General features: G+C 72.8%; 1 protein-coding gene across 1 annotated transcript in view; it reads left to right on the top strand.

Annotated features, from left to right (window-relative positions):
- Positions 1–22,442, top strand: part of LOC135326059 (misshapen-like kinase 1) — a 29,348-nt gene extending 6,906 nt beyond the window's left edge. Inside the window, exons 10-33 of the mRNA XM_064503925.1 lie at positions 161–336; positions 1,376–1,445; positions 2,329–2,524; positions 3,502–3,591; positions 3,680–3,766; positions 4,659–4,850; positions 5,335–5,517; positions 5,728–5,955; positions 6,056–6,129; positions 6,240–6,331; positions 7,072–7,148; positions 7,646–7,812; positions 9,203–9,296; positions 9,378–9,481; positions 9,563–9,581; positions 10,247–10,361; positions 12,522–12,656; positions 13,822–13,965; positions 16,593–16,727; positions 16,820–16,920; positions 17,774–17,923; positions 19,447–19,606; positions 19,696–19,835; positions 22,290–22,442. Coding sequence (XP_064359995.1) covers positions 161–336; positions 1,376–1,445; positions 2,329–2,524; positions 3,502–3,591; positions 3,680–3,766; positions 4,659–4,850; positions 5,335–5,517; positions 5,728–5,955; positions 6,056–6,129; positions 6,240–6,331; positions 7,072–7,148; positions 7,646–7,812; positions 9,203–9,296; positions 9,378–9,481; positions 9,563–9,581; positions 10,247–10,361; positions 12,522–12,656; positions 13,822–13,965; positions 16,593–16,727; positions 16,820–16,920; positions 17,774–17,923; positions 19,447–19,606; positions 19,696–19,835; positions 22,290–22,373 — 3,013 coding nt within the window. The 3' untranslated portion in view covers positions 22,374–22,442. The remainder of the gene's footprint in view (positions 1–160; positions 337–1,375; positions 1,446–2,328; positions 2,525–3,501; positions 3,592–3,679; positions 3,767–4,658; positions 4,851–5,334; positions 5,518–5,727; positions 5,956–6,055; positions 6,130–6,239; positions 6,332–7,071; positions 7,149–7,645; positions 7,813–9,202; positions 9,297–9,377; positions 9,482–9,562; positions 9,582–10,246; positions 10,362–12,521; positions 12,657–13,821; positions 13,966–16,592; positions 16,728–16,819; positions 16,921–17,773; positions 17,924–19,446; positions 19,607–19,695; positions 19,836–22,289) is intronic.
- The last annotated feature ends 431 nt before the right edge of the window (positions 22,443–22,873 follow it).

Raw genomic sequence — 22,873 nt, 5'->3', positions numbered from 1 at the left:
TCTCCGGGTGCAGTGGGGGGACTGTGGGAGACCTGGGGGGGGTCTGGGGGGCCCCTGGGTGCAGCGGGGAGACCCAGGGGGGCCCATGGGGTACTGGAGGGTCCCGGGGGGGCCCGTGGGGCACGGGGGGGGGGCTCCCGGCTCTGACGCCCCCCCCCAGGTCGAAGAAGTTTGTGGAGTTCGTGGAGAGCTGCCTGGTGAAGGCGTACCCGAGCCGGCCGGGCACCGAGCAGCTGCTGCAGGCGCCCTTCATCCGCGAGCAGCCCGCCGAGCGGCAGGCCCGGCTGCAGCTGCGCGACCACATCGACCGCTCCCGCAAGCGCCGCGGCGAGAAAGGTGCGTACGACACGCCTGCGACACGCCTCGCACACGCGTGTCACCCGCGGGGCGCACGCGGGGCGGCGTGGGGGCGCGGGGTCCCGCCGAGCGGCAGGCCCGGCTGCAGCTGCGCGACCACATTGACCGCTCCCGCAAGCGCCGCGGCGAGAAAGGTGCGTACGACACGCGTGGGACACGCCTCGCACACGCGTGTCACCCGTGGGGAGCGCGTGGTGCAGCGTGGGGGCGCGGGGTCCCGCCGAGCGGCAGGCCCGGCTGCAGCTGCGCGACCACATCGACCGCTCCCGCAAGCGCCGCGGCGAGAAAGGTGGGTCCCACACGCGTGGGACACGCCTCGCACACGCGTGTCACCCGCGGGGCGCACGCGGGGCGGCGTGGGGGCGCGGGGTCCCGCCGAGCGGCAGGCCCGGCTGCAGCTGCGCGACCACATCGACCGCTCCCGCAAGCGCCGCGGCGAGAAAGGTGCGTACGACACGCCTGCGACACGCCTGGCACACGCGTGTCACCCGTGGGGAGCGCGTGGTGCAGCGTGGGGGCGCGGGGTCCCGCCGAGCGGCAGGCCCGGCTGCAGCTGCGCGACCACATCGACCGCTCCCGCAAGCGCCGCGGCGAGAAAGGTGCGTACGACACGCCTGCGACACGCCTCGCACACGCGTGTCACCCGTGGGGAGCGCGTGGTGCAGCGTGGGGGCACTTGTAGCAGCCAGGCTGCATCCAGGTGCATGAGCAGGGCGCGACACGCCAGGCACACGTGTGTGACATGCTTGGTGCACATGCGTGACACCTGCAACGCACATGACATACGAGGCACATGTGTGTGCCATGTTGGGCACACGTGTGACGTGCCAGGTGCACACATGTGACATGCCAGGCACATGCGTGGTACAGGGAGCACACGCGTGTGTGACATGCCAGGTGCGCACGCGTGACCCCTGCAGCACGTGACACCCCGGGCACACGCGTGTGACACGCCAGGCCCACGCGTGTGGCCCGGGGGGGTCCCTGGCCGCCCTGACCCCCCGTCCCCCCCCCCCAGACGAGACGGAGTACGAGTACAGCGGCAGCGAGGAGGAGGAGGACGGCCGCGGGGAGGAGGGGGAGCCCAGGTGGGCGGGGCCTGCTCGGGGGCGGGGCCTGCCCAGGGGCGGGGCTAGCTGGGGGTGGGTGGGGCCTGAGGGGGGTGGGTGGAGCCAAGAGTGGGTGGGGTCTGGCCTTGGGAGGGAGGCGGGGCCTAGAGCTTGTGGGGGGTGGAGCCTGGGCCTTGGGGGTGGGGCTTGATGGGGTGGGTGGAGCCAAGGGGGGGAGGCAGGGCCTGAGAGGTGGTGTGGGCGGAGCAAGGGGCTTGGGGGCGGGGCCAAGGGCTTGGAGGTGGAGCCTGTGAGATGAAAGTGGGTGGGGCTAAGACATGAGTTGGTGTGTGGGTGGGGCCAGGGGATGTGGGCGTGTCCTGCTGAAGCCCCGCCCCCTCGCAGCTCGCTGCTGGTGGTGCTGGGGGAGTCGACGCTGCCGGGTTTGGGGGCAGGGCCCGGGCTTGGGGGCGGGGCCCGGGTTTAGGGGCGGGGTCAGGGTTGTGGGCGGGGCCCGCTGACGCCCCGCCCCCTCGCAGCTTGCTGCTGGCGGTGCCGGGGGAGTCAACACTGCCGGGTTAGGGGGCGTGGCCCGGGCTTGGGGGCGGGGCCCGGGTTTAGGGGCGGGGTCAGGATTGTGGGCGGGGCCAGGGGGTGTGGGCGTGTCCCGCTGAAGCCCCGCCCCCTCGCAGCTCGCTGCTGGCTGTGCCGGGGGAGTCGACGCTGCGGGGTTAGGGGGCGGGGTCAGGATTGTGGGCGGGGCCAGGGGGTGTGGGCGGGGCCCGCTGACGCCCCGCCCCCTCGCAGCTCGCTGCTGGCGGTGCCGGGGGAGTCGACGCTGCGGGGTTAGGGGGCGGGGTCAGGATTGTGGGCGGGGCCAGGGGGTGTGGGCGGGGCCCGCTGACGCCCCGCCCCCTCGCAGCTCGCTGCTGGCGGTGCCGGGGGAGTCGACGCTGCGGCGGGAGTTCCTGCGGCTGCAGCAGGAGAACAAGGCCCGCCCCCCCGAGGCGGCCCCGCCCCCGGCCCCGCCCCCCGGCCCCGCCCAGCTGCAGCACCTGCTGCTCCAGCGGCAGCTCCGCCTCCAGCAGCAGCGCGACGAGCGGCGACGCCTCGAGGAGGTGCCCCCCCCCTCCCCCCGGGGGGGGACCCGGACGCCTGGGCCCCTCGGGGGGGGGATGGGGGGGACTCGGACGCCTGGGCCCCTCGGGGGGGGGATGGGGGAGACCCGGACGCCTGGGCCCCTCGGGGGGGGGATGGGGGGCGACCCAGACGCCTGGGCCCCTCGGGGGGGGGGGGATGGGGGCGACCCGGACGCCTGGGCCCCTCGTGGGGGGGGGTGGAGGTGGGACCGGACCCCCCGGGGGGGCAGGGATGGGGGACACCCGGACGCCTGGGCCCCTCGTGGGGGGGATGGGGGAGACCCGGACGCCTGGGCCCCTCGGGGGGGGGATGGGGGGGACCCGGACGCCTGGGCCCCTTGTGGGGGGGGATGGGGGCAACCCGGACGCCTGGGTTCCTCGGGGGGGGATGGGGGGCGACCCGGACGCCTGGGCCCCTCGGGGGGGGGGATGGGGGAGACCCGGATGCCTGGGTCCCTCGTGGGGGGGATGGGGGAGACCCGGACGCCTGGGCCCCTCGGGGGGGGGATGGGGGCGACCCGGATGCCAGGGGCCCCCAGCGGGGGTGGGGGGTATCTGGACGCCTGGGCCCCCCCCCGGGGGGACACCCGGACGCCGGGGCCCCTCAGTGGGGGGGGGGTGGGGGGGTGGAGGTGGGCCCAGACGTCAGGGCTCCCCGGGAGGGAGTGGGGGGGGACCCGGACGCCTGGGCCCCTTTGGGGGGGGGGCACCTGGACGCCTGGGCCCCCCTGGTGTGGGGGGATGGGGGGCACCCGGACACCTGGGCCCCTTAGTGGGGGGGGGCACCTGGACGCCTGGGCCCCCCCGGCATGGGGGATGGGGGGGCATCTGGACACCTGGGTCCCCCCGGGGTGGGGGCGCCCGGACACCTGGGCCCCTTGGGGCAGGGGGGGACGTAGGGGGGGTGCCAGGACGCCTGGGCCCCCCCCGACGGCCTGTCCCCCCCCCCCCCGCAGCAGCAGCGGCGGGAGCGGGAGCAGCGGCGGCGCGAGGACCTGCAGGCGCTGCGGCGCGAGGAGGAGCGGCGGCAGGCCGAGCGCGAGCAGGTGGGCCCGGACGCCGGGGCCCCCGCCATGCCCAGCCCGGACGCCGGGGCCCCCGCTGACCCCCCCGCCGTCCCCCCCCCCCCCGCAGGAGTTCATCCGGCACAAGCTGGAGGAGGAGCAGCGGCAGCTCGAGATCCTCCAGCAGCAGCTGCTGCAGGAACAGGCCCTGCTGCTGGTGCGTGGCCCCGCCCCCCCCGCGTGGCCCCGCCCCCTGCACGTGGCCCCGCCCTCCGCCCTCGGCCACGCCCCACGCGGGAGAGGGGAGGGGCTACGGGGAGGTACTGGGTGCCTGGGTCCCTCCCGGGTGCCTGGGTCCCTCTCCCGGACGCCTGGGCCCCTCCCCGGATGCCTGGGCCCCTCTCTGGATGCCTGGGCCCCTCTCTGGATGCCTGGGTCCCTCCCGAACGCCTGGGCCCCTCCCCAGACACCTGGGTCCCCCTGGACGCCTGGGTCCCCCCCGGATGCCTGGGTCCCTCCTGGATACTTGGGTCCCTCCCAGATGCCTGTGCCCCTCCCCGGACGCCTGGGCCCCTCCCAGACGCCTGAGTTCCTCCCCGGATGCCTGGGCCCCCTGGATGCCTGAGTCCCCCCCGGGTGCCTGGGTCCCTGTCCGGACGCCTGGGTGCCTTTCCCGGATGCCTGGGCCCCTCCCGGCCGCCTGGGTCCCTCCCCGGGCACCTGGGTCCCTCTCCCGGACACCTGGGCCCACTCTGGGTTCTCCTGGGAGCACGTGGGGGTCTCAGACCATGGGGGGAGCGGGGGTCCCCAGACACCTGGGCCCCCCCGGACACCTGGGCCCCTCTCCTGGACGCCCGGGCCCCCCCGGACGCCTGGGTCCCCCCGGACGCCTGGGTCCCTCCCCGGATGCCTGGGCCCCTCCTGGACACCTGGGTCCCCCCGGACGCCTGGGCCCCTCCCCGGATGCCTGGGCCCCTCCTGGACACCTGGGCCCCCCCGGACACCTGGGCCCCTTTCCCGGCCGCCCGGGCCCCCCCGGCCGCCTGCGCCTCCCCGGACACCTGGGCCCCCCCGGACACCTGGGCCCCCCCGGCCGCCTGGGCCCGCAGGAGTACAAGCGGAAGCAGCTGGAGGAGCAGCGGCAGTCGGAGCGGCTCCAGCGGCAGCTCCAGCAGGAACACGCCTACCTCAAGTCCCTGCAGCAGCAGCAGCTGCAGCCGCCCGCCGACGCCGGACGCCTGGGCCCCCGGGGCCGGGGCGCCGCCCCCGCCCCCGCCGAGGCCCCCGCCTGGGCCCGCGAGGTCAGCCGGACGCCTGGGCCCCCCTCCCGGACGCCTGGGTCCCTTCCCTGACTACCTGGGTCCCCCCCGGGACGCCTGGGTCCCCCGTGGGTGGTGGTTATGGGGCCCCCGGATGCCTGGGCCCCTGTCCTGGACACCTGGGTCCCCCATGGGTGGTGGTTATGGGGCGCCCGGACGCCTGGGCCCCCTCCCCGCACACCTGGGTCCCCTCCCGGACGCCTGGGCCCCTCTCCTGAACACCTGGGTCCCCCATGGGTGGGGGCAATGGGCGCCCGGACGCCTGGGCCCCCTCCCGGATACCTGGGTCCTCTCCCTGGACACCTGGGTCCCCTGTGGGCGGCGGTTATGGAGCCCCCGGACGCCTGGGTCCCCCTCCCGGATGCCTGGGCCCGCTCCCCGGACACCTGGGTCCCCCGTGGGCGGGCGTGCCGGGCTCCCGGACGCCTGGGCCCCCCTCCCGGACGCCTGGGCCCCTTCCCCGCAGGCAGACGAGCGCCCGCGGCTGCCGCGGCCGAGCTCCCCGGCGGCTCCGGCCAAGTCGCCGTCATCGTCGTCGTCGTCGTCGTCGTCGCCCGCGGTGGCGGGGGGGGCACCGGAGCCGCCCCCCCCCGCGGCGCAGACGCCCCCCATGCAGCGGCCCGTGGAGCCCCAGGAGGGGCCGCACAAGGTGGGCGGGGCCTCACCAAGGGGGCGTGGCCTCACCAAAGGGGCGTGGCCTCACCAAGGGGGCGGGGCCTCACCAAGGGGGCGGGGCCTCACCAAAGGGACGGGGCCTCACCAAAGGGGTGTGGCCTCACCAAGGGGGCGGGGCCTCACCAAAGGGGGCGTGGCCTCACCAAGGGGGCGGGGCTTACGCTGGCTCCGCCCCCCCCCCCAGAGCCACGTGGCGCACCGGGTGCCGCTGAAGGCGGCGGCGATGGCGGCGGCGGTGCCGCGTTCGCAGTCGCTGCAGGAGCAGCCGGGCCGGGCCCTGGCCGCCGCCGCCGCCGCCGTCGTCCCCCCCCCCGGCGCCCCCCGCCCCGTCCTGCGGCAGAACTCGGACCCCACCTCCGAGACCCCCCCCGAGGGGCCCTGGCTGCGGCGGCCGCCCGAGGCCCCCCCCAAGGTGAGCGAGCGCCCGCCGGGACGCCGGGGCCCCTCGCCCGGACGCCGGGGCCCCCCCGGCCGCCATTGGCCTTGGCTGCCGCTCGCCCCGGTCCCCGCAGGTGCCGCAGCGCACGGCCTCCATCGCCGCCGCCCTCGACGCCGCCGCCCGCCCCGCCCACGCCGTCCGCGCCAGGTAAAGCCCCCCCCCCCCCCCGTCCCGGACGCCGGGGCCCCTCTCCCGGACGCCGGGGCCCCCGCGCGGGCTCACGTCCCCCCCCCGCCGTGTCCCCCCCCCACCACCAGCAACCCCGACCTGCGGCGCAGCGACCCGACGTGGGAGCCGGGCGCCGACGGTCGTCCCCAGGCCGGGTCCCTGGAGCGCAACCGGCTCGGAGGTGGGACGGGGGGGGTGTGGGGGGGGCACCGGGGGGACATGGGGACACGGGGGGGACACCGGGGGGACACGGGGACACGGGGGGACACGGGGACACGGCAGCGATGGGGGCCCGGACGGGGCCATGGGGACGTGGGAGGGGAAACAGGGGGACATGGGACGTGGGGGGGGCATGGGGGGGGCCGTGGGGACACACAGACGTGGGACACGGAGGGACGTGGGGACGCAGGGACGTGGGGACACGTTGGGGGGACATGGGGGGGCCGTGGGGACACACGGACATGGGACAGGCAGGGACACGGATGGACGTGGGACACTGGGAGGGGCCCAGGAGCCGTGGGGGGACAGTGGGGACACAGGGGGGGATGTGGGGACACACTGGGGGCAGATGGGGACACATTGGGGGGGACATGGGGACACAGGGGGACATGGGGGCACGTGAGGGACATGGGGACACTTTGGGGGGGATGTGGGGACATGGGGGGACACGAGGACATGGGACACAGGGACACATTGGGGGTGGGGACACATAGGGGGACGTGGGGACACTTTGGGGGGGACATGGGGACACGGGGAGGAACGTGGGGACACAAGGGGGGACATGGGGACACATGGGGGACATGGGGACATGGGGAGGACATAGGGACACATTTGGGGGGACGTGGGGACACGGGGGGGACATGGGGACATGGGGGGGACACCAGGAGCCGGTGGCTCTGCCCTCACCCCCCCCCCGCCCAGGCGCGGCCCGGCGCGACGCCTCCCCCCTGCTGCCCCCCGCCGCCCCCCCCCGGGGTGACGACCGCCGCCGCCCCCCGGTGAGTGGGGCCCAGGCGTCCGGGGGGGAGGGGGAGGGGGCCAACGGGCACCACCAGCAAGGGGCCCAGGCGTCCGGGCGCCCCGTTTCCCCCCCACAACGTGACCGCGGGGACCCAGGTGTCCGGGTGCCCCGGCTGGCGGGGGGGGCCCAGGCGTCCGGCACCCTGGTGAGGGAGGGCCCAGGCGTCCGGGTGCCCCAGCTCGGGGGGGGCCCAGGCATCCGGCACCCTGGTGAGGGAGGGCCCAGGGGTCCGGGTGCCCCAGCAGCAGGGCCCAGGCGTCCGGGCACCCCAACTAGGGGAGGGCCCAGGCGTCCGGGCGCCCCGGTGGCAGGTCCCAGGCATCCGGGTGCCCCAGCTGGGGGAGGGCCCAGGCGTCCGGGCGCCCCAGCAGCAGGGCCCAGGCGTCCGGGCGCCCCAGCTGGGGAAGGGCCCAGGCGTCCGGGCGCCCCGGTGGCGGGGCCCAGGCGTCCGGGGCGCTGACGGCGGCCGCCCAGGCGCTGCTGCTGGTGCGGGAGCGCCCCGAGGAAGCGCCGCGGCCGCTCACCAAGGCCATGGACTACTCGTCGTCCAGCGAGGACGGGGACGGGGACGGGGACGGGGACGGGGACAGCAGCGAGGACGAGGGCGACGCCGGGCCCGGCGGCCCCGCCGAGGGCGGCAGGTGGGGCGGGGACCCGTCGCCGGGCGCGGGGACACGGATTTGGGGGTGGGGACACGAATTGGGGCACGGGGACACGGATTGGGGCGCGGGGACACAGATTTGGGGGTGGGGACACAAATTTGGGGCACGGGGACACAGATTGGGGTGCGGGGACACAGATTTGGGGGTGGGGACACGGGTTGGGGCACGGGGACACGAATTTGGGGGTGGGGACACGAATTGGGGCACAAGGACACAGATTTGGGGGCAGGGACACAAATTTGGGGACAAGGGTAAAGATGGGGACACGAATTTGGGGATGGGGACACGGGGATGGAGATGGGGACAGGGTTGGGGACATGGGGACAGGGATGGGGTTGGGGACACCGGGACAAGGGACCAGGCCTGGGGACAGGGATGAAGACACCTCCTTGGGATTGGGGCTTGGGGACAGGGACACAGATGGGGACAGGTAGTTGGGGACAGGGATACGGGGACGGGCAGGGGGACAGGGACAGGGACTTGGGATCAGGGACAGGGACGTGTCATTGGGGACAGGGACAGGCATGAAGATGGAGACAGGGAGGTGGCTTTGGGGACAGGGTCAGGGATGGGGATACGGAGGTGGCCTTGGGGACAGGGATGGAGATGTTGGGGACAAGGACACAGGCAGGAGATCAGGGATGGGAACAGGGAGGTGGCCTTGGGGACAGGGTCAGGGATGGGGACAGGGGCTCAGGGAAGGGGTCAGGGACAGGGACATGGGACTGGGGATAAGGACATGGGCAGGGGACCAGGGATGGGGACAGGGAGGTGACTTTGGGGACAGCATCGGGGATGGGGACAGGGAGGTGACTTCGGGGATAGGGTCAGGGATGGGGACAGGGGGCCGGGGAAGGGATCAGGGATGGGGATGTGGTTGGGGACAAGGACATGGGTAGGAGATCAGGGATGTGGACAGGGAGGTAGGTGACTGTGGGGACAAAGAAGTAGGCAGGGGATCAGAGATGGGGACAGGGAGGTGGCTTTGGGGACAGGGACAGGGATGGGGACAGGGGCTCGGGGAAGGGATCAGGGATGGGGACGTGGTTGGGGACAAGGAAACGGGCTGGGGACCAGGGCTGGGGACAGGGATGGGGGACAGGGCGGTGGCTTTGGGGACAGGGACAGGGATGGGGAGAGGGAGGTGGCATTGGGGACGGGCTTGGGGACAGGGATGGGGACAGGGAGGCGGCTTCGGGGACAGGATCAGGGATGGGGATGTGGGATTGGGGACAGGGTCAGGGATGGGGACAGGGAGGTGGCTTAAGGGACAGGGACAGGGTCGGGGACAGGGACGGGGACAGGGACAGGGTCCGGGAGAGGATCCGGGGGCCGGCGGGGGGCCCTGACCCCCCCCGTGTCCCCGCAGGGCGCGTGACGGGGACACGGACAGCGTGGACACCATGGTGGTGCACGAGCTGGAGGAGGCGGCGGGCGGCGAGGGGGCCCCGCCGGCCCCGCGGGTAGGTGGGGGACACGGGGGGGGGACACGGGGGGGGACACGGGGACCCCCTGACACCGGTGCCCGTGTCCCCTGTCCCCAGGAGGAGGGGGGGCGGCTGCCCGCCGAGGCCAACGGCTACCCCAACCTGCCCGACGTGGTGCAGCCCAGCCACGAGCCCCCCCGCCCGGCAAGGAGCCCCCCGACGTGAGCACGGGGGGGGGACACGGGGGGGGACATGGGGACGTGGGGGGGACACGGGGGGGACATGGAGGGACACGGGGACCCCGGCAAGGAGCCCCCCGACGTGAGCACGGGGGGGGGACACGGGGGGGGACATGGGGACGTGGGGGGGACACGGGGGGGACAGGGACACGAGGGGGACACGGGGGGGACACGGGGGGGATGTGGGGATATGGAGGGACACGGGGACCCCCGCAAGGAGCCCCCCGACGTGAGCATGGGGGGGGACACGGGGGGGGACAGGGACAGGGGGACACGGGGGGGACATGGAGGGACACGGGGGAACAGGGACACAGGGGGGACGTGGAGACATGGGGGGACACGGGGACCCTGCCAAGGAGCCCCCCAACATGAGGGGGGGGGAAACATGAGGGGGATTCAGGGATATGGGGGGGACACGGGGGGACACGGGGACATGGAGGGGACACAGGGACACGGGGAATATAGGGATATGGGGACATGGGGGGGACACGGGGGGGACATGGGGACATGGAGGGGACAGGGGGACACAGGGGGGCACACGGGGATGTGGGGACATGGAGGGGGACATGGGGACACGGAGGGGACATGGGGGGGACACGGGGACCCCAGCGTGGAGCCCCCCGACAGGAGCACGGGGACGCGGTGGGGGGGGGGGGGACGGGGCGTGTGCACACGTGTGCGTGCGGTGGCGTGCGCCGCGGGGGGACGGTGCCGGTGCCGGTGACAGTGACACGGGCGCGGTGGCAGTTCCAGCGGCGGGGGCTGGTCAAGGCCCCCCCCACCGCCACCTTCTCCGTCTTCGTGGACCTGGGGCTCTACCAGGGCGCCGCCCCCCCCGAGCCCGGCCCCGGCCCCGGCCCCGGTCAGTGCACGCCTGCGGCGCGGGTCCCCGTGTGTCCCCGCGGGTCCCCACGCCTGTGTCACGGGTCCCCACGCCTGTGGGACGTGTCCCTGCGGGTCCCTGCGGGTCCCCACGCCTGTGTCACTGGTCCCCACGCCTGTGTCACGGGTCCCCACGCGTGTGGGACGGGTCCCCGCGGGTCCCCATGTGTCCCCATGCATGTGTCACTGGTCCCCACGCGTGTGGGACGTGTCCCCGCGGGTCCCGACATGTCCCCACGGCCGTGTCCCCCCGCGTGGGACGGGTCTCTGCGGGTCCCCACGTGTCCCCACAGCCGTGTCCCCGTGCGTGGGACGGGTCCCCGCAGGTCCCCACATGTCCCCATGCGTGTGGGTCGTGTCCCTGCAGGTCCCCATGTGTCCCCACGGCCGTGTCCCCATGCGTGAGACGTGTCCCCGCGGGTCCCCACGGGTCCCCACGCCTGTGTCACGGGTCCCCGCGGCCATGTCCCCATGCGTGGGACGGGTCCCTGCGGGTCCCCATGTGTCCCCATGCATGTGTCACTGGTCTCCACGCGTGTGGGACGTGTCCCCGCGGGTCCCCCCGTGTCCCCACGGCCGTGTCCCCGCACGTGGGACGTGTCCCCCCGCGTGAGATGTGTCCCTGTGGGTCCCCACGGGTCCCCACGCGTGTGGGACGTGTCCCCGCGGGTCCCCCCGTGTCCCCACGGCCGTGTCCCCGTGCGTGGGACGTGTTCCTGCGGGTCCCCACGGGTCCCCACGCCTGTGTCACGGGTCCCCACGCGTGTGGGACGGGTCCCCGCAGGTCCCCACGTGTCCCCGTGGCCGTGTCCCCGCGCCTGGGTCGTGTCCCCCCGCGTGGGACGTGTCCCTGCGGGTCCCCATGTGACCCCGCGGCCGTGTCCCCGCGCATGTGGCGTGTCCCCACGTGTGGGATGTGTCCCCGCGTGTCCCCGCGGCCGTGTCCCCGCTCATGGGACATGTCCCCACACATGGGACGTGTTTCCACGTGTCCCCGCATGTGACGTGTCCCCACAGCCATGTCCTGGCACCTCTCGTGGCTCTGGGTCCCAGGATGTCCCTTGTCACCCCCGTGTCCCTGTCGCATGTCCCTGTCGTATGTCCTTCCATGTCCCCTAGGTCCTTCCATGTCACCTGGGTCCTTCCATGTCCCCATGGCGTGTCCCCATCGCATGTCCCCGTGGCGTGTCCCCGTGATGTGCACTGTGCCCGTAGCGTGTCCCTGTAGCGTGTCCCTGTGCCCCGTGCCCATGGCGTGTCCCCATGGCGTGACCAGTGCCCATAGTATGTGCCCCATGGCCATAGTGTGTCCCCATGGCGTGACCCGTGCCCATAGCGTGTGTCCTGTGACCGTAGCGTGTTCCCATGGCGTGACCAGTGCCCATAGCATGTGCCCCGTGCCCATAGCGTGTCCCCATGGCATGACATGTGCCCATAGCATGTGCCCCGTGCCTATAGCGTGTCCCCATGGTGTGACACGTCCCCATAGCGTGTCCCCATGGTGTGACACGTCCCCATAGCGTGTCCCCATGGCGTGACCCGTGCCCATAGCATGTGCCCTGTGCCCATAGCGTGTCCCCATGGCGTGACCTGTGCCCATAGCGTGTGTCCCATGACCATAGCGTGTCCCCATGGCATGACCCGTGCCCATAGCGTGTGCCCTGTGCCCATAACATGTGCCCCATGGCCATAGCGTGTCCCCATGGCATGTCCCTAGAGCATGACCCGTGCCCATAGCATGTGCCCCATGGCCATAGCGTGTCCCCATGGCGTGCCCTGTGCCCATAGCGTGTGCCCATGGCGTGACCCGTGCCCATAGCATGTGCCCTGTGCCCATAGCGTGTCCCCACTGTGTGACCCGTGCCCATAGCGTGTCCCCATGGCGTGACACCCCCCCAGCATTGCATGTAGCATCGCGGGCAGCGGCACCCACACCCGTCCCCGGCACGTCGGCATCGCGGGCGGGCACCCACGCGTGTCCTTGGCGTGCGGCGGGGCCCATGTGTGTCGCTGGCGTGCGGCGGGGCCCACGCGTGTGCTTGGCGTGCGGCGGGGCCCACGCGTGTGCTTGGCGTGCGGCGGGGCCCACGCGTGCCGCTGGCGTGCGGCGGGGCCCACGCGTGTGCTTGGCGCGCGGCAGGGCGTGCGGCGGGGCTGCGCAAGGGCTCGGTGGTGAACGTGAACCCGGCCAAGCCGCGGCCGCCCAGCGACGCCCCCGAGATCCGCAAGTACAAGAAGCGCTTCAGCTCCGAGATCCTCTGCGCCGCCCTCTGGGGTGCGTGTCACGCGTGGGTCACGCGTGTGCCAGGCGTGTGCCACGTGTGTGCGTCCGCCTCGCCCGCCCCGGGCCTCCCCCGCCTCCCTGTCGCGTGTCCCCGCGCTCCCCTGCGCCCCCGACCCGCGCCCGCGTGTCCCTGTGCTTGCACACGCGCCGCGACACGTGCACACGCGTGTGCTTGCGCCCGTGTTCATGTGCCCACATGCGTGTGCTCCTGTGCATGCGTGTCGCGTGTCCCCGCGCTCCCCTGCACCCCCTGACCTGTGCCCATGTGTCCCCGCGCCCGCACACGCACCGCGACACGTGCACACGCGTGTGCTTGCGCCCGTGTTCGTGTCCCCACATGCGTGTGTGCCCCATGCACGCGTGTCGCGTGTCCCCGTGTCCCTCTGCACCCCCTACCTGTGCCCATGTGTCCCCGCGCCCGCACACGCACTGTGACACGTGCACACGTGTGTGTTTGCGCCCGTGTTCGTGTCCCCACATGCGTGTGTGCCCCATGCACGCGTGTCCCCGCGCCCCTCTGCACCCCCGACCTGTGCCCATGTGTCCCCGCGCCCGCACACGCACCGCGACACGTGCACACGCGTGTGCCTGCACTCTCCTGTCCACACATGCCTGCGCTTCAGGCGTGTCCCCATGCTCACGCGTGCAGTTGCGTGTCCCCGTGCTCCTGTGCACCCCGCGAGCCGTGTCCCTGCGTCCCACACACGCACACGCGTGTCCCCATGCACTTGCGGTCACGCGTCCCCAGATTTGCACATGTCCTGTGTCCCCCACACACGCGTGTCACGTGTCCCCGCGCTCCCGTGCACCCCGCCAGCCGTGTCCCTGCATCCCGCACACGCGTGTCCCCGCAGCCGTGCGGCCACACGTCCCACGTTTGCGCGCCCCGTGCCCCGCATACACGCGTGTGGCGTGTCCCTGCGCTCCTGTGCACCGCCTGACCCGTGCACACGCGTCCCCCACGCTCGCACACGCCCCGCGACACGTGCACACGCGTGCGCCTGCGCCCTCGTGCCCGCACACGCGTGTCCCCGCGTGCTCCCGGTCGCGCTGGCGCTGCCACGAGCCACGTGCAGCCCCCCGGGCCGGCGTGCGGCAGGCACGCGCGGGGCGCGTCACGCGTGTGCCGGGCGTGTGACACGCGTGTGCGGCGCAGGCGTGAACCTGCTGGTGGGCACCGAGACGGGGCTGCTGCTGCTGGACCGCTCGGGCCAGGGGAAGGTCTACGGCCTCATCGCCCGCCGCCGCTTCCAGCAGATGGACGTGCTCGAGGGCCTCAACCTGCTCACCACCATCTCCGGTGAGCCCCACGGCGCCCCACGGCGCCCCACACGCCGCCCCACACCGCCCCACACCGCCCCACGGCGTCCCACGGGGCCCCACGCCCACCCCACACGCCGCCGCTCCCGGCACGCGGACGTGCTCGAGGGCCTCAACCTGCTCACCACCATCTCCGGTGAGCCCCACGGCGCCCCACGGCGCCCCACACGCCGCCCCACACCGCCCCACACCGCCCCACGGCGTCCCACGGGGCCCCACGCCCGCCCCACACGCCGCCGCTCCCGGCACGCGGACGTGCTCGAGGGCCTCAACCTGCTCACCACCATCTCCGGTGAGCCCCACGGCGCCCCACGCCGCCCCACATCGCCCCACGGCGCCCCACACCCGCCCCACGCCCGCCCCCCCCGCCGCCGCTCCCGGCTCACGGACGTGCTCAAGGGCCTCCAGCTGCTCACCACCGTCGCCGGTGAGCCCCACGGCGCCCCACACCGCCCCACGGCGCCCCACGGCGCCCCACGCTGCCCCACGCCGCCCCACGGCGCCCCACGGCGCCCCACACGCCCGCCCCCCCCGCCGCCGCTCCCGGCTCGCGGACGTGCTCGAGGGCCTCAACCTGCTCACCACCATCTCCGGTGAGCCCCACGGCGCCCCACGGCGCCCCACACCGCCCCACGGCGCCCCATGCCCGCCCCACGGCGTCCCACGGGGCCCCACGCCCGCCCCCCCCGCCGCCGCTCCCGGCACGTGGACGTGCTCGAGGGCCTCAACCTGCTCACCACCATCTCCGGTGAGCCCCACGGCGCCCCACGGCGCCCCACACGCCGCCCCACACCGCCCCACGGCGTCCCACGGGGCCCCACGCCCGCCCCACACGCCGCCGCTCCCGGCTCGCGGACGTGCTCGAGGGCCTCAACCTGCTCACCACCGTCGCCGGGGAGCCCCACGCTGCCCCACACGCTGCCCCACGGTGCCCCATGGCGCCCCACGGCATCCTACACCGCCCCCACACTGCCCCACGGCACCCCATGCACCTGCCCCACAGCGCCCTACACCGCCCCACGGTGCCCCACACTGCCCCATGGCACCCCACACTGCCCCATGGTGCCCCATGGCGCCCCACACACCTGCCCCACGCACTCGACAGCACCCCATGGCGCCCCACGCACCCCATGTGCCCGCCCCACGGCATCCTACACCGCCCCACACTGCCCCACGGCACCCCATGCACCCCACACATCCACCCCACAGCGCCCTACGCTGCCCCACAGCGCTCCACACTGCCCCACACACCCCATGCACCCGCCCCACGGTGCCCAACAGCTCCCCACACTGTCTCGCAGCACCCCACACTGCCCCACACTGCCCTGCAGCACCCCACGCGCCTGCCCCACAGCGCCCCACACTGCACCACATTGCTTCACACTGCCCCATGGCACCCCATGCAGCCCTACGAGACCCTGCACGGCCCCACGGCTGCCCCACAGGGCCCTACACAGCCCCATGGCCACCCCACAGGGCCCTACACAGCCCCACAACTGCCCCACAGGCCCTTGTGCAGCCCCACAGCCACCCCACAAGCCCCTTCACAGCCCCACGGCTGCCCCACAGGGCCCTACACAGCGCCACAACTACCCCACAGAACCCTACACCACCCCACAACTGCCCCACAGGCCCCTGTGCAGCCCCATAGACACCCCACGGAACCCTACACAGCCCCACAGCTGCCCCACGGGACCCTACGCAGCCCCACAACTGCCCCACAGGCCCTTGTGCAGCCCCACGTCTGCCCCACGGGACCCTACACAGCCCCACAACTGCCCCACGAGACCCTACGCAGCCCCACAACTGCCCCACAGAGCCCTACACAGCCCCACAGCTGCCCCACAGGCCCACAGCCGCCCCACAGGGCCCTCCACAGGCTCGCGGTCGCCCCACAGGGCCCTATGCAGCCCCATGGCCACCCCATAGGGCCCCACACAGCCCCACAGCTACCCCACAGGGCCCTATGCAGCCCCACAGGGCCCTACATGGCCCCACAGCTGCCCCACAAGCCCCTGCACAGCCCCACAGCTGCCCCACAGGGCCCTGTGCAGCCCCACAGGGCCCTACATGGCCCCACAGCTGCCCCACAGGCCCCTGTGCAGCCCCAGGGTTGCCCCACAAGCCCCTGCACAGCCCCACGGCCGCCCCACAGGGCCCTGTGCAGCCCCACAGCCGCCCCACAGGGCCCTACACAGCCCCACAACTGCCCCACAGGCCCCTGTGCAGCCCCAGGGTTGCCCCACAAGCCCCTGCACAGCCCCACGGCCACCCCACAGGGCCCTGTGCAGCCCCACAGCCGCCCCACAGGGCCCTACACAGCCCCACAACTGCCCCACAGGCCCCTGTGCAGCCCCAGGGTTGCCCCACAAGCCCCTGCACAGCCCCACGGCCGCCCCACAGGGCCCTGTGCAGCCCCACAGCCGCCCCACAGGGCCCTACACCACCCCCCAGCCGCCCTCCGCAGCCCCCGGCCCCCCATCCCGCCCCCCCCCCCAGCGCCCGTGGGCCCCCCTCTGCCCCCCAACCTGCCCCCCCCAGCACCCACGAGCCCCCCCCGCCCCACGGCACCGCCCGCCCGGGCCCCACTGACGCCGTGGGGCGCAGGGAAGCGGAACAAGCTGCGGGTGTACTACCTGTCGTGGCTGCGCAACAAGATCCTGCGCAACGACCCCGAGGTGGAGAAGAAGCAGGGCTGGACCACGGTGGGCGACATGGAGGGCTGCGTGCACTACCGCGTGGGTAAGGGGCCGCCCCACGGCGCGGGGGGCCGGGGGGGCCGCGCCGTGGGGCCGACGCGCTGCCTTCCCCCCCCCCCCCCAATCCCTCCGCAGTGAAGTACGAGCGGATCAAGTTCCTGGTCATCGCCCTGCGCAGCTCCGTGGAGGTCTACGCCTGGGCCCCCAAGCCCTACCACAAGTTCATGGCCTTCAAGGTGCGTGTGGGGCACGCCGTGGGGCTGGGGGGGCTGCGAAGTCCGCGCTGTGGGGCCGGGGGGCCCAGGCGTCCCCGCCGCGGGGCCCCGGCGTCCTGCGCTGCGGCCGGGTGGTGCCCGTGGCGGGGAGGTGGGGGGCTGCCACGGTCCATTGGGGACCCCGCCGTGGGGCTGCCATGGGGCTGGGGGGCTGCTGGGGGGCTGGGGAGCTGCAAAGCCCGCGCCATGGGGCTGGGGGGCCCAGGCGTCCCCCACCGCGGTGGTGTGGTGTCTATGGAGCTTGGGGGCTGCCCCACGGCGTCGGTGACCCCAAAATGGGGCCGTGGGGCTGCTGTGGGGCTGGGGGGGGGGCTGCAAAGTCCACGCCATGGGGCTGGGGGACTCCGGTGTCCGTGCCGTGGGTCTGGGGGGGCCCCGGTGTCCCCACCGCAGCGTTGCGGTGCCCATGGCATGGTAGGGGCTGCCCCACAGCATCAGTGACCCCAACGCAGGGCCGTGGGGCACGGTGTGGGGCCGGGCCGGTTCCGTGGGGCTGGGGGGCCCCAGCATCCCCACCACAGCGGCACGGTGCCCACGGAGGTCGGGGGCTGCCCCACGGCATCAGTGACCCCAGCGCGGTCCCGTGGGGCACGCCGTGGGTCGGGGCCGCTCCCGTGGGGCACGCCGTGGGGCCGGGCCGGTTCCGTGGGGCTGGGGGGCCCCGGCATCCCCACCACAGCGGCACGGTGCCCACGGAGGTCAGGGGCTGCCCCACGGCATCAGTGACCCCAGCGCGGTCCCGTGGGGCAGCCGTGGGTCGGGGCCGCTCCCGTGGGGCACGCCGTGGGTCACGCCCCCCCCCCCCGCCCCACAGTCCTTTGGGGAGCTGCCGCACCGGCCGCTGCTGGTGGAGCTGACGGTGGAGCAGGGGCAGCGGCTCAAGGTGATCTACGGCTCCGGCGCCGGCTTCCACGCCATCGACGTCGACTCGGGCAGCACCTACGACGTCTACGTCCCCGTGCACGTGAGCGGCGACACGCGTGTGCGGCCGGGGACACGCGTGGGGGGCCGGGGACACGCGTGGGGGACGCGGGGACACACGTATGGGACGAGGGACCATGCGTGTGGGATGGGGGGACACACGTGTGGGGCCAGGGACACGTGTACAGACCGTGGGGACACACGTGTGGGACGTGGGGACACGTGTACAGACCCTGGGGACACGCGTACGGGCCGTGGGGACACACGTGTGGGACGTGGGGACATGTATGGGACATGGGGACATGCATGTGGGACACGTGTGGGATTGAGGGACATGCGTATGGGATGCAGAGACGCGTGTGGGACGTGGGGACACACGTGTGGGCAGGGACACGTGTGACAGGGAACACGGGGACGCTCTGCCACCCACCATCTCCCCCAGAGCCAGGTGACACCACACATGGGGGGACGTAGGAGGACACACGGGGGACGTGGGGCCACCTGGCTCGTCCCCAAGGTCCCCACAGATCAAGTGAGGTGACACCAGACATGGGGGGGGACATAGGAGGACACACGGGGGGACGTGGGGCCACGTGAAGCCACCTGGCTCGTCCCCAGGGTCCCCGCAGCTCCCGAGCGAGGTGACCCCACGCGTGAGGGACACAGGGGACACACGTGTCACGCGCTGTCCCCACAGATCCAGAGCCAGGTGACACCAGACATGGGGGGATGTGGGAAGACACACGGGGGACGTGGGGCCACCTGGCTCGTCCCCAAGGTCCCCACAGATCAAGTGAGGTGACCCCACGCGTGAGGGACACAGGGGACACACGGGTCACGCGCTGTCCCCACAGATCCAGAGCCAGGTGACACCACACATGGGGGGACATAGGAGGACACACGGGGGACGTGGGGCCACGTGAAGCCACCTGGCTCGTCCCCAAGGTCCCCCCAGCTCCCGAGCGAGGTGACACCAGACATGGGGGGACATAGGAGGACACACAGGGGATGTGGGGCCACGTGAAGCCACCCGGCTCGTCCCCAAGGTCCCCCCAGCTCCCGAGCGAGGTGACCCCACGCGTGAGGGACACAGGGGACACACGGGTCACGCGCTGTCCCCGCAGATGCAGAGCCAGGTGACACCACACATGGGGGGACATAGGCGGACACATGGGGGACGTGGGGCCACGTGAAGCCACCTGGCTCGTCCCCAAGGTCCCCCCAGCTCCCGAGCGAGGTGACCCCACGCGTGAGGGACACAGGGGACACACGGGTCACGCGCTGTCCCTACAGATCCAGAGCCAGGTGACACCACACATGGGGGGACATAGGAGAACACATGGGGGACCTGGGGCCACGTGGGGCCACCTGGCTCGTCCCCAAGGTCCCCCCAGCTCCCGAGCGAGGTGACACCAGACATGGGGGGGAAAAATAGGAGGACACACGGGGGACCTGGGGCCACGTGAAGCCACCCGGCTCGTCCCCAGGGTCCCCCCAGCTCCCGAGCGAGGTGACCCCACGCGTGAGGGACACAGGGGACACACGGGTCACGCGCTGTCCCCGCAGATCCAGAGCCAGGTGACGCCGCACGCCATCATCTTCCTGCCGGAGACGGCGGGGCTGGAGATGCTGCTGTGCTACGAGGACGAGGGCGTCTACGTCAACACCTACGGGCGCATCACCAAGGACGTGGTGCTGCAGTGGGGCGAGACCCCCACCTCCGTGGGTGAGCGGCCGGGGGGGGGCCGGGGGGGTGCCCGGACGCCTGGGCCCGCCCCGGTGACGTCCCCCCCCCCCCCCGCCGTGTCCCCGCAGCCTACATCTGCTCCAACCAGATCATGGGCTGGGGCGAGAAGGCCATCGAGATCCGCTCCGTGGAGACCGGCCACCTCGACGGCGTCTTCATGCACAAGCGGGCGCAGCGCCTCAAGTTCCTCTGCGAGCGCAACGACAAGGTGGGGACAGCGGGGACACGGGGGGGACATTGGGGACACGGGGGGGACAAGGGGGACATGGGTGACTTGGGATGTGGAGATGGGGAGGACACGGCCTCAGCGTGGATGTGGGGGCACGCGATTGGGGACATGGGGACACGGGGGACAAGGGACACAGGGGACACAGGGGACACGGTGACCTAGGACATGCAGATGTGGAGGACACGGCCTCAGCGTGGACATGGGGGGACACGATTGGGGACGTGGGGGGACACAGGGGACATGGTGACCTAGGACATGCAGATGTGGAGGACACGGCCTCAGCGTGGACATGGGGGGACACGAGTGGGGACGTGGGGGGACACAGGGGACACGGTGACCTAGGACATGCAGATGTGGAGGACACGGCCTCAGCGTGGACATGGGGGCACACGAGTGGGGACGTGGGGGGACATGGATGCAGGGACGTGGGGCACGGCGTGGGGACGGCTCGGGGGTTTGGGGACAAGAGGGATGTGGGACGTGGATGTGGGGCACATGACTGGGGACAGCAGGGATGGGGGGGGGACATGGGGCACGTGGGACATGGGGATGGGGGGACGGGGGGGGCAGTGGGGACAGGGCACAGCGGGGACCCCCATGTCACTGCTGACCCTGTGTCCCTGCTGTCCTATGTCCCCCCCCATCTCGTGTCCCTGCTGTTCTGTGTCCTCCATCTCCCCCCTTGTCCCACTGTGTCCCCCATGTCCCTCCATGTCCCCCCGTGTCCCTCCATGTCCCCCATGTCCCTCCATGTCCCCCCATGTCCCTCCATGTCCCTCCATGTCCCCCATGTCCCTCCATGTCCCTCCATGTCCCGTGTCCTTCCATCTCCCCCATGTCCATGTCCCTCCATGTCCCCCATGTCCCTCCATGTCCCCCCATGTCCCTCCATGTCCTTACATGTCCCTCCATGTCCCTCCATGTCCCCCCATGTCCCCCCATGTCCCCCCAATGTCCCCCCATGTCCCTCCATGTCCCCAATGTCCCTCCATGTCCCTCCATGTCCCCCATGTCCCTCCATGTCCCCCCATGTCCCTCCATGTCCCTCCATGTCCCCCCAATGTCCCCCCATGTCCCTCCATGTCCCCCATGTCCCCCATGTCCCTCCATGTCCCCCCATGTCCCCAATGTCCCTCCATGTCCCTCCATGTCCCTCCATGTCCATGTCCCTCCATGTCCCCCCATGTCCCCCCATGTCCCCCCGTGTCCCCCATGTCCCTCCATGTCCCCCCATGTCCCTCCATGTCCCTCCATGTCCCCCCAATGTCCCCCCATGTCCCTCCATGTCCCCCGTGTCCCCCATGTCCCCCCGTGTCCCCCATGTCCCTCCATGTCCCCCCATGTCCCTCCATGTCCCCCATGTCCCCCCAAGTCCCCCCATGTCCCTCCATGTCCCCAATGTCCCTCCATGTCCCCCATGTCCCTCCATGTCCCCCCATGTCCCCCCATGTCCCCAATGTCCCTCCATGTCCCCCATGTCCCTCCATGTCCCTCCATGTCCCCCATGTCCCTCCATGTCCCCCCATGTCCCCCCATGTCCCCCATGTCCCTCCATGTCCCCCATGTCCCTCCATGTCCCTCCATGTCCCCCATGTCCCTCCATGTCCCCCATGTCCCCCATGTCCCCCATGTCCCCCATGTCCCTCCATGTCCCTCCATGTCCATGTCCCTCCATGTCCCCCCATGTCCCCCCATGTCCCCCCGTGTCCCCCATGTCCCTCCATGTCCCCCCATGTCCCTCCATGTCCCTCCATGTCCCCCCAATGTCCCCCCATGTCCCTCCATGTCCCCCCATGTCCCCCCATGTCCCCCCGTGTCCCCCATGTCCCTCCATGTCCCCCCATGTCCCTCCATGTCCCCCATGTCCCCCCAATGTCCCCCCATGTCCCTCCATGTCCCAATGTCCCTCCATGTCCCCCATGTCCCTCCATGTCCCCCCATGTCCCCCCATGTCCCCAATGTCCCTCCATGTCCCCCCATGTCCCTCCATGTCCCTCCATGTCCCCCATGTCCCTCCATGTCCCCCCATGTCCCCCCATGTCCCCAATGTCCCTCCATGTCCCCCATGTCCCTCCATGTCCCTCCATGTCCCCCATGTCCCTCCATGTCCCCCATGTCCCCCATGTCCCTCCATGTCCCTCCATGTCCCCCATGTCCCTCCATGTCCCCCATGTCCCCCCATGTCCCTCCATGTCCATGTCCCCCATGTCCCTCCATGTCCCTCCATGTCCCCCCATGTCCCCCCAATGTCCCCCCATGTCCCCCCGTGTCCCCCATGTCCCTCCATGTCCCTCCATGTCCCCCATGTCCCTCCATGTCCCCCCATGTCCCCCATGTCCCCCCAATGTCCCCCCATGTCCCCCGTGTCCCCCATGTCCCTCCATGTCCCTCCATGTCCCCCGTGTCCCCCGTGTCCCCCCCGTGCCCCCCCAGGTGTTCTTCGCCTCGGTGCGCTCGGGCGGCAGCAGCCAGGTTTATTTCATGACGCTCAACCGCAACTGCGTCATGAACTGGTGACGCCCCGAGCCCCGCCCCCGCCGGAGCCCCGCCCCCGCCGGGAGCCACGCCCACTGCCGGGAGCCCCGCCCCATCGGGAGCCCCGCCACCTCCCGGGAGAAACACCCCTCCCTGCTGGGAGCCCCGCCCCCATCGGGAGACACGCCCCCTCCCGGGAGACACGCCCCCTCCCGGGAGACACGCCCCCTGCCGGGAGAAACACCCTCCCTACTGGGAGTCCCGCCCCTTGCTGGGAGCCCTGCCCCCTGCCGGGAGCCCGCCCCTGGCCCCGCCCATCGTGCTGCTCTCGGGGGGGGCAGAGCCGTCTCCGCGGCGACGATGTTTTGACTGACAGGCTGAAGCTCCGCCCCAGCTTTGCTCGTGCCCCGCCCCCTCGCTGCTGAACCCGGGACCACCCCGCCCCCCCCCCCCGGGCCGTGGGGCAGCTCCTGCCGTGGGGCAGCTCCCGCCATGGGGCTGGGGACCCCTGGGGCCCTCCCTGCTGTGGGGCAGCTCCCACA

The sequence above is a fragment of the Dromaius novaehollandiae genome, unplaced genomic scaffold (genome assembly GCF_036370855.1).
Source record: "Dromaius novaehollandiae isolate bDroNov1 unplaced genomic scaffold, bDroNov1.hap1 HAP1_SCAFFOLD_185, whole genome shotgun sequence".
NCBI classification, from domain to species: domain Eukaryota; kingdom Metazoa; phylum Chordata; class Aves; order Casuariiformes; family Dromaiidae; genus Dromaius; species Dromaius novaehollandiae.
This window is presented reverse-complemented; position numbering and strand designations above follow the sequence as displayed.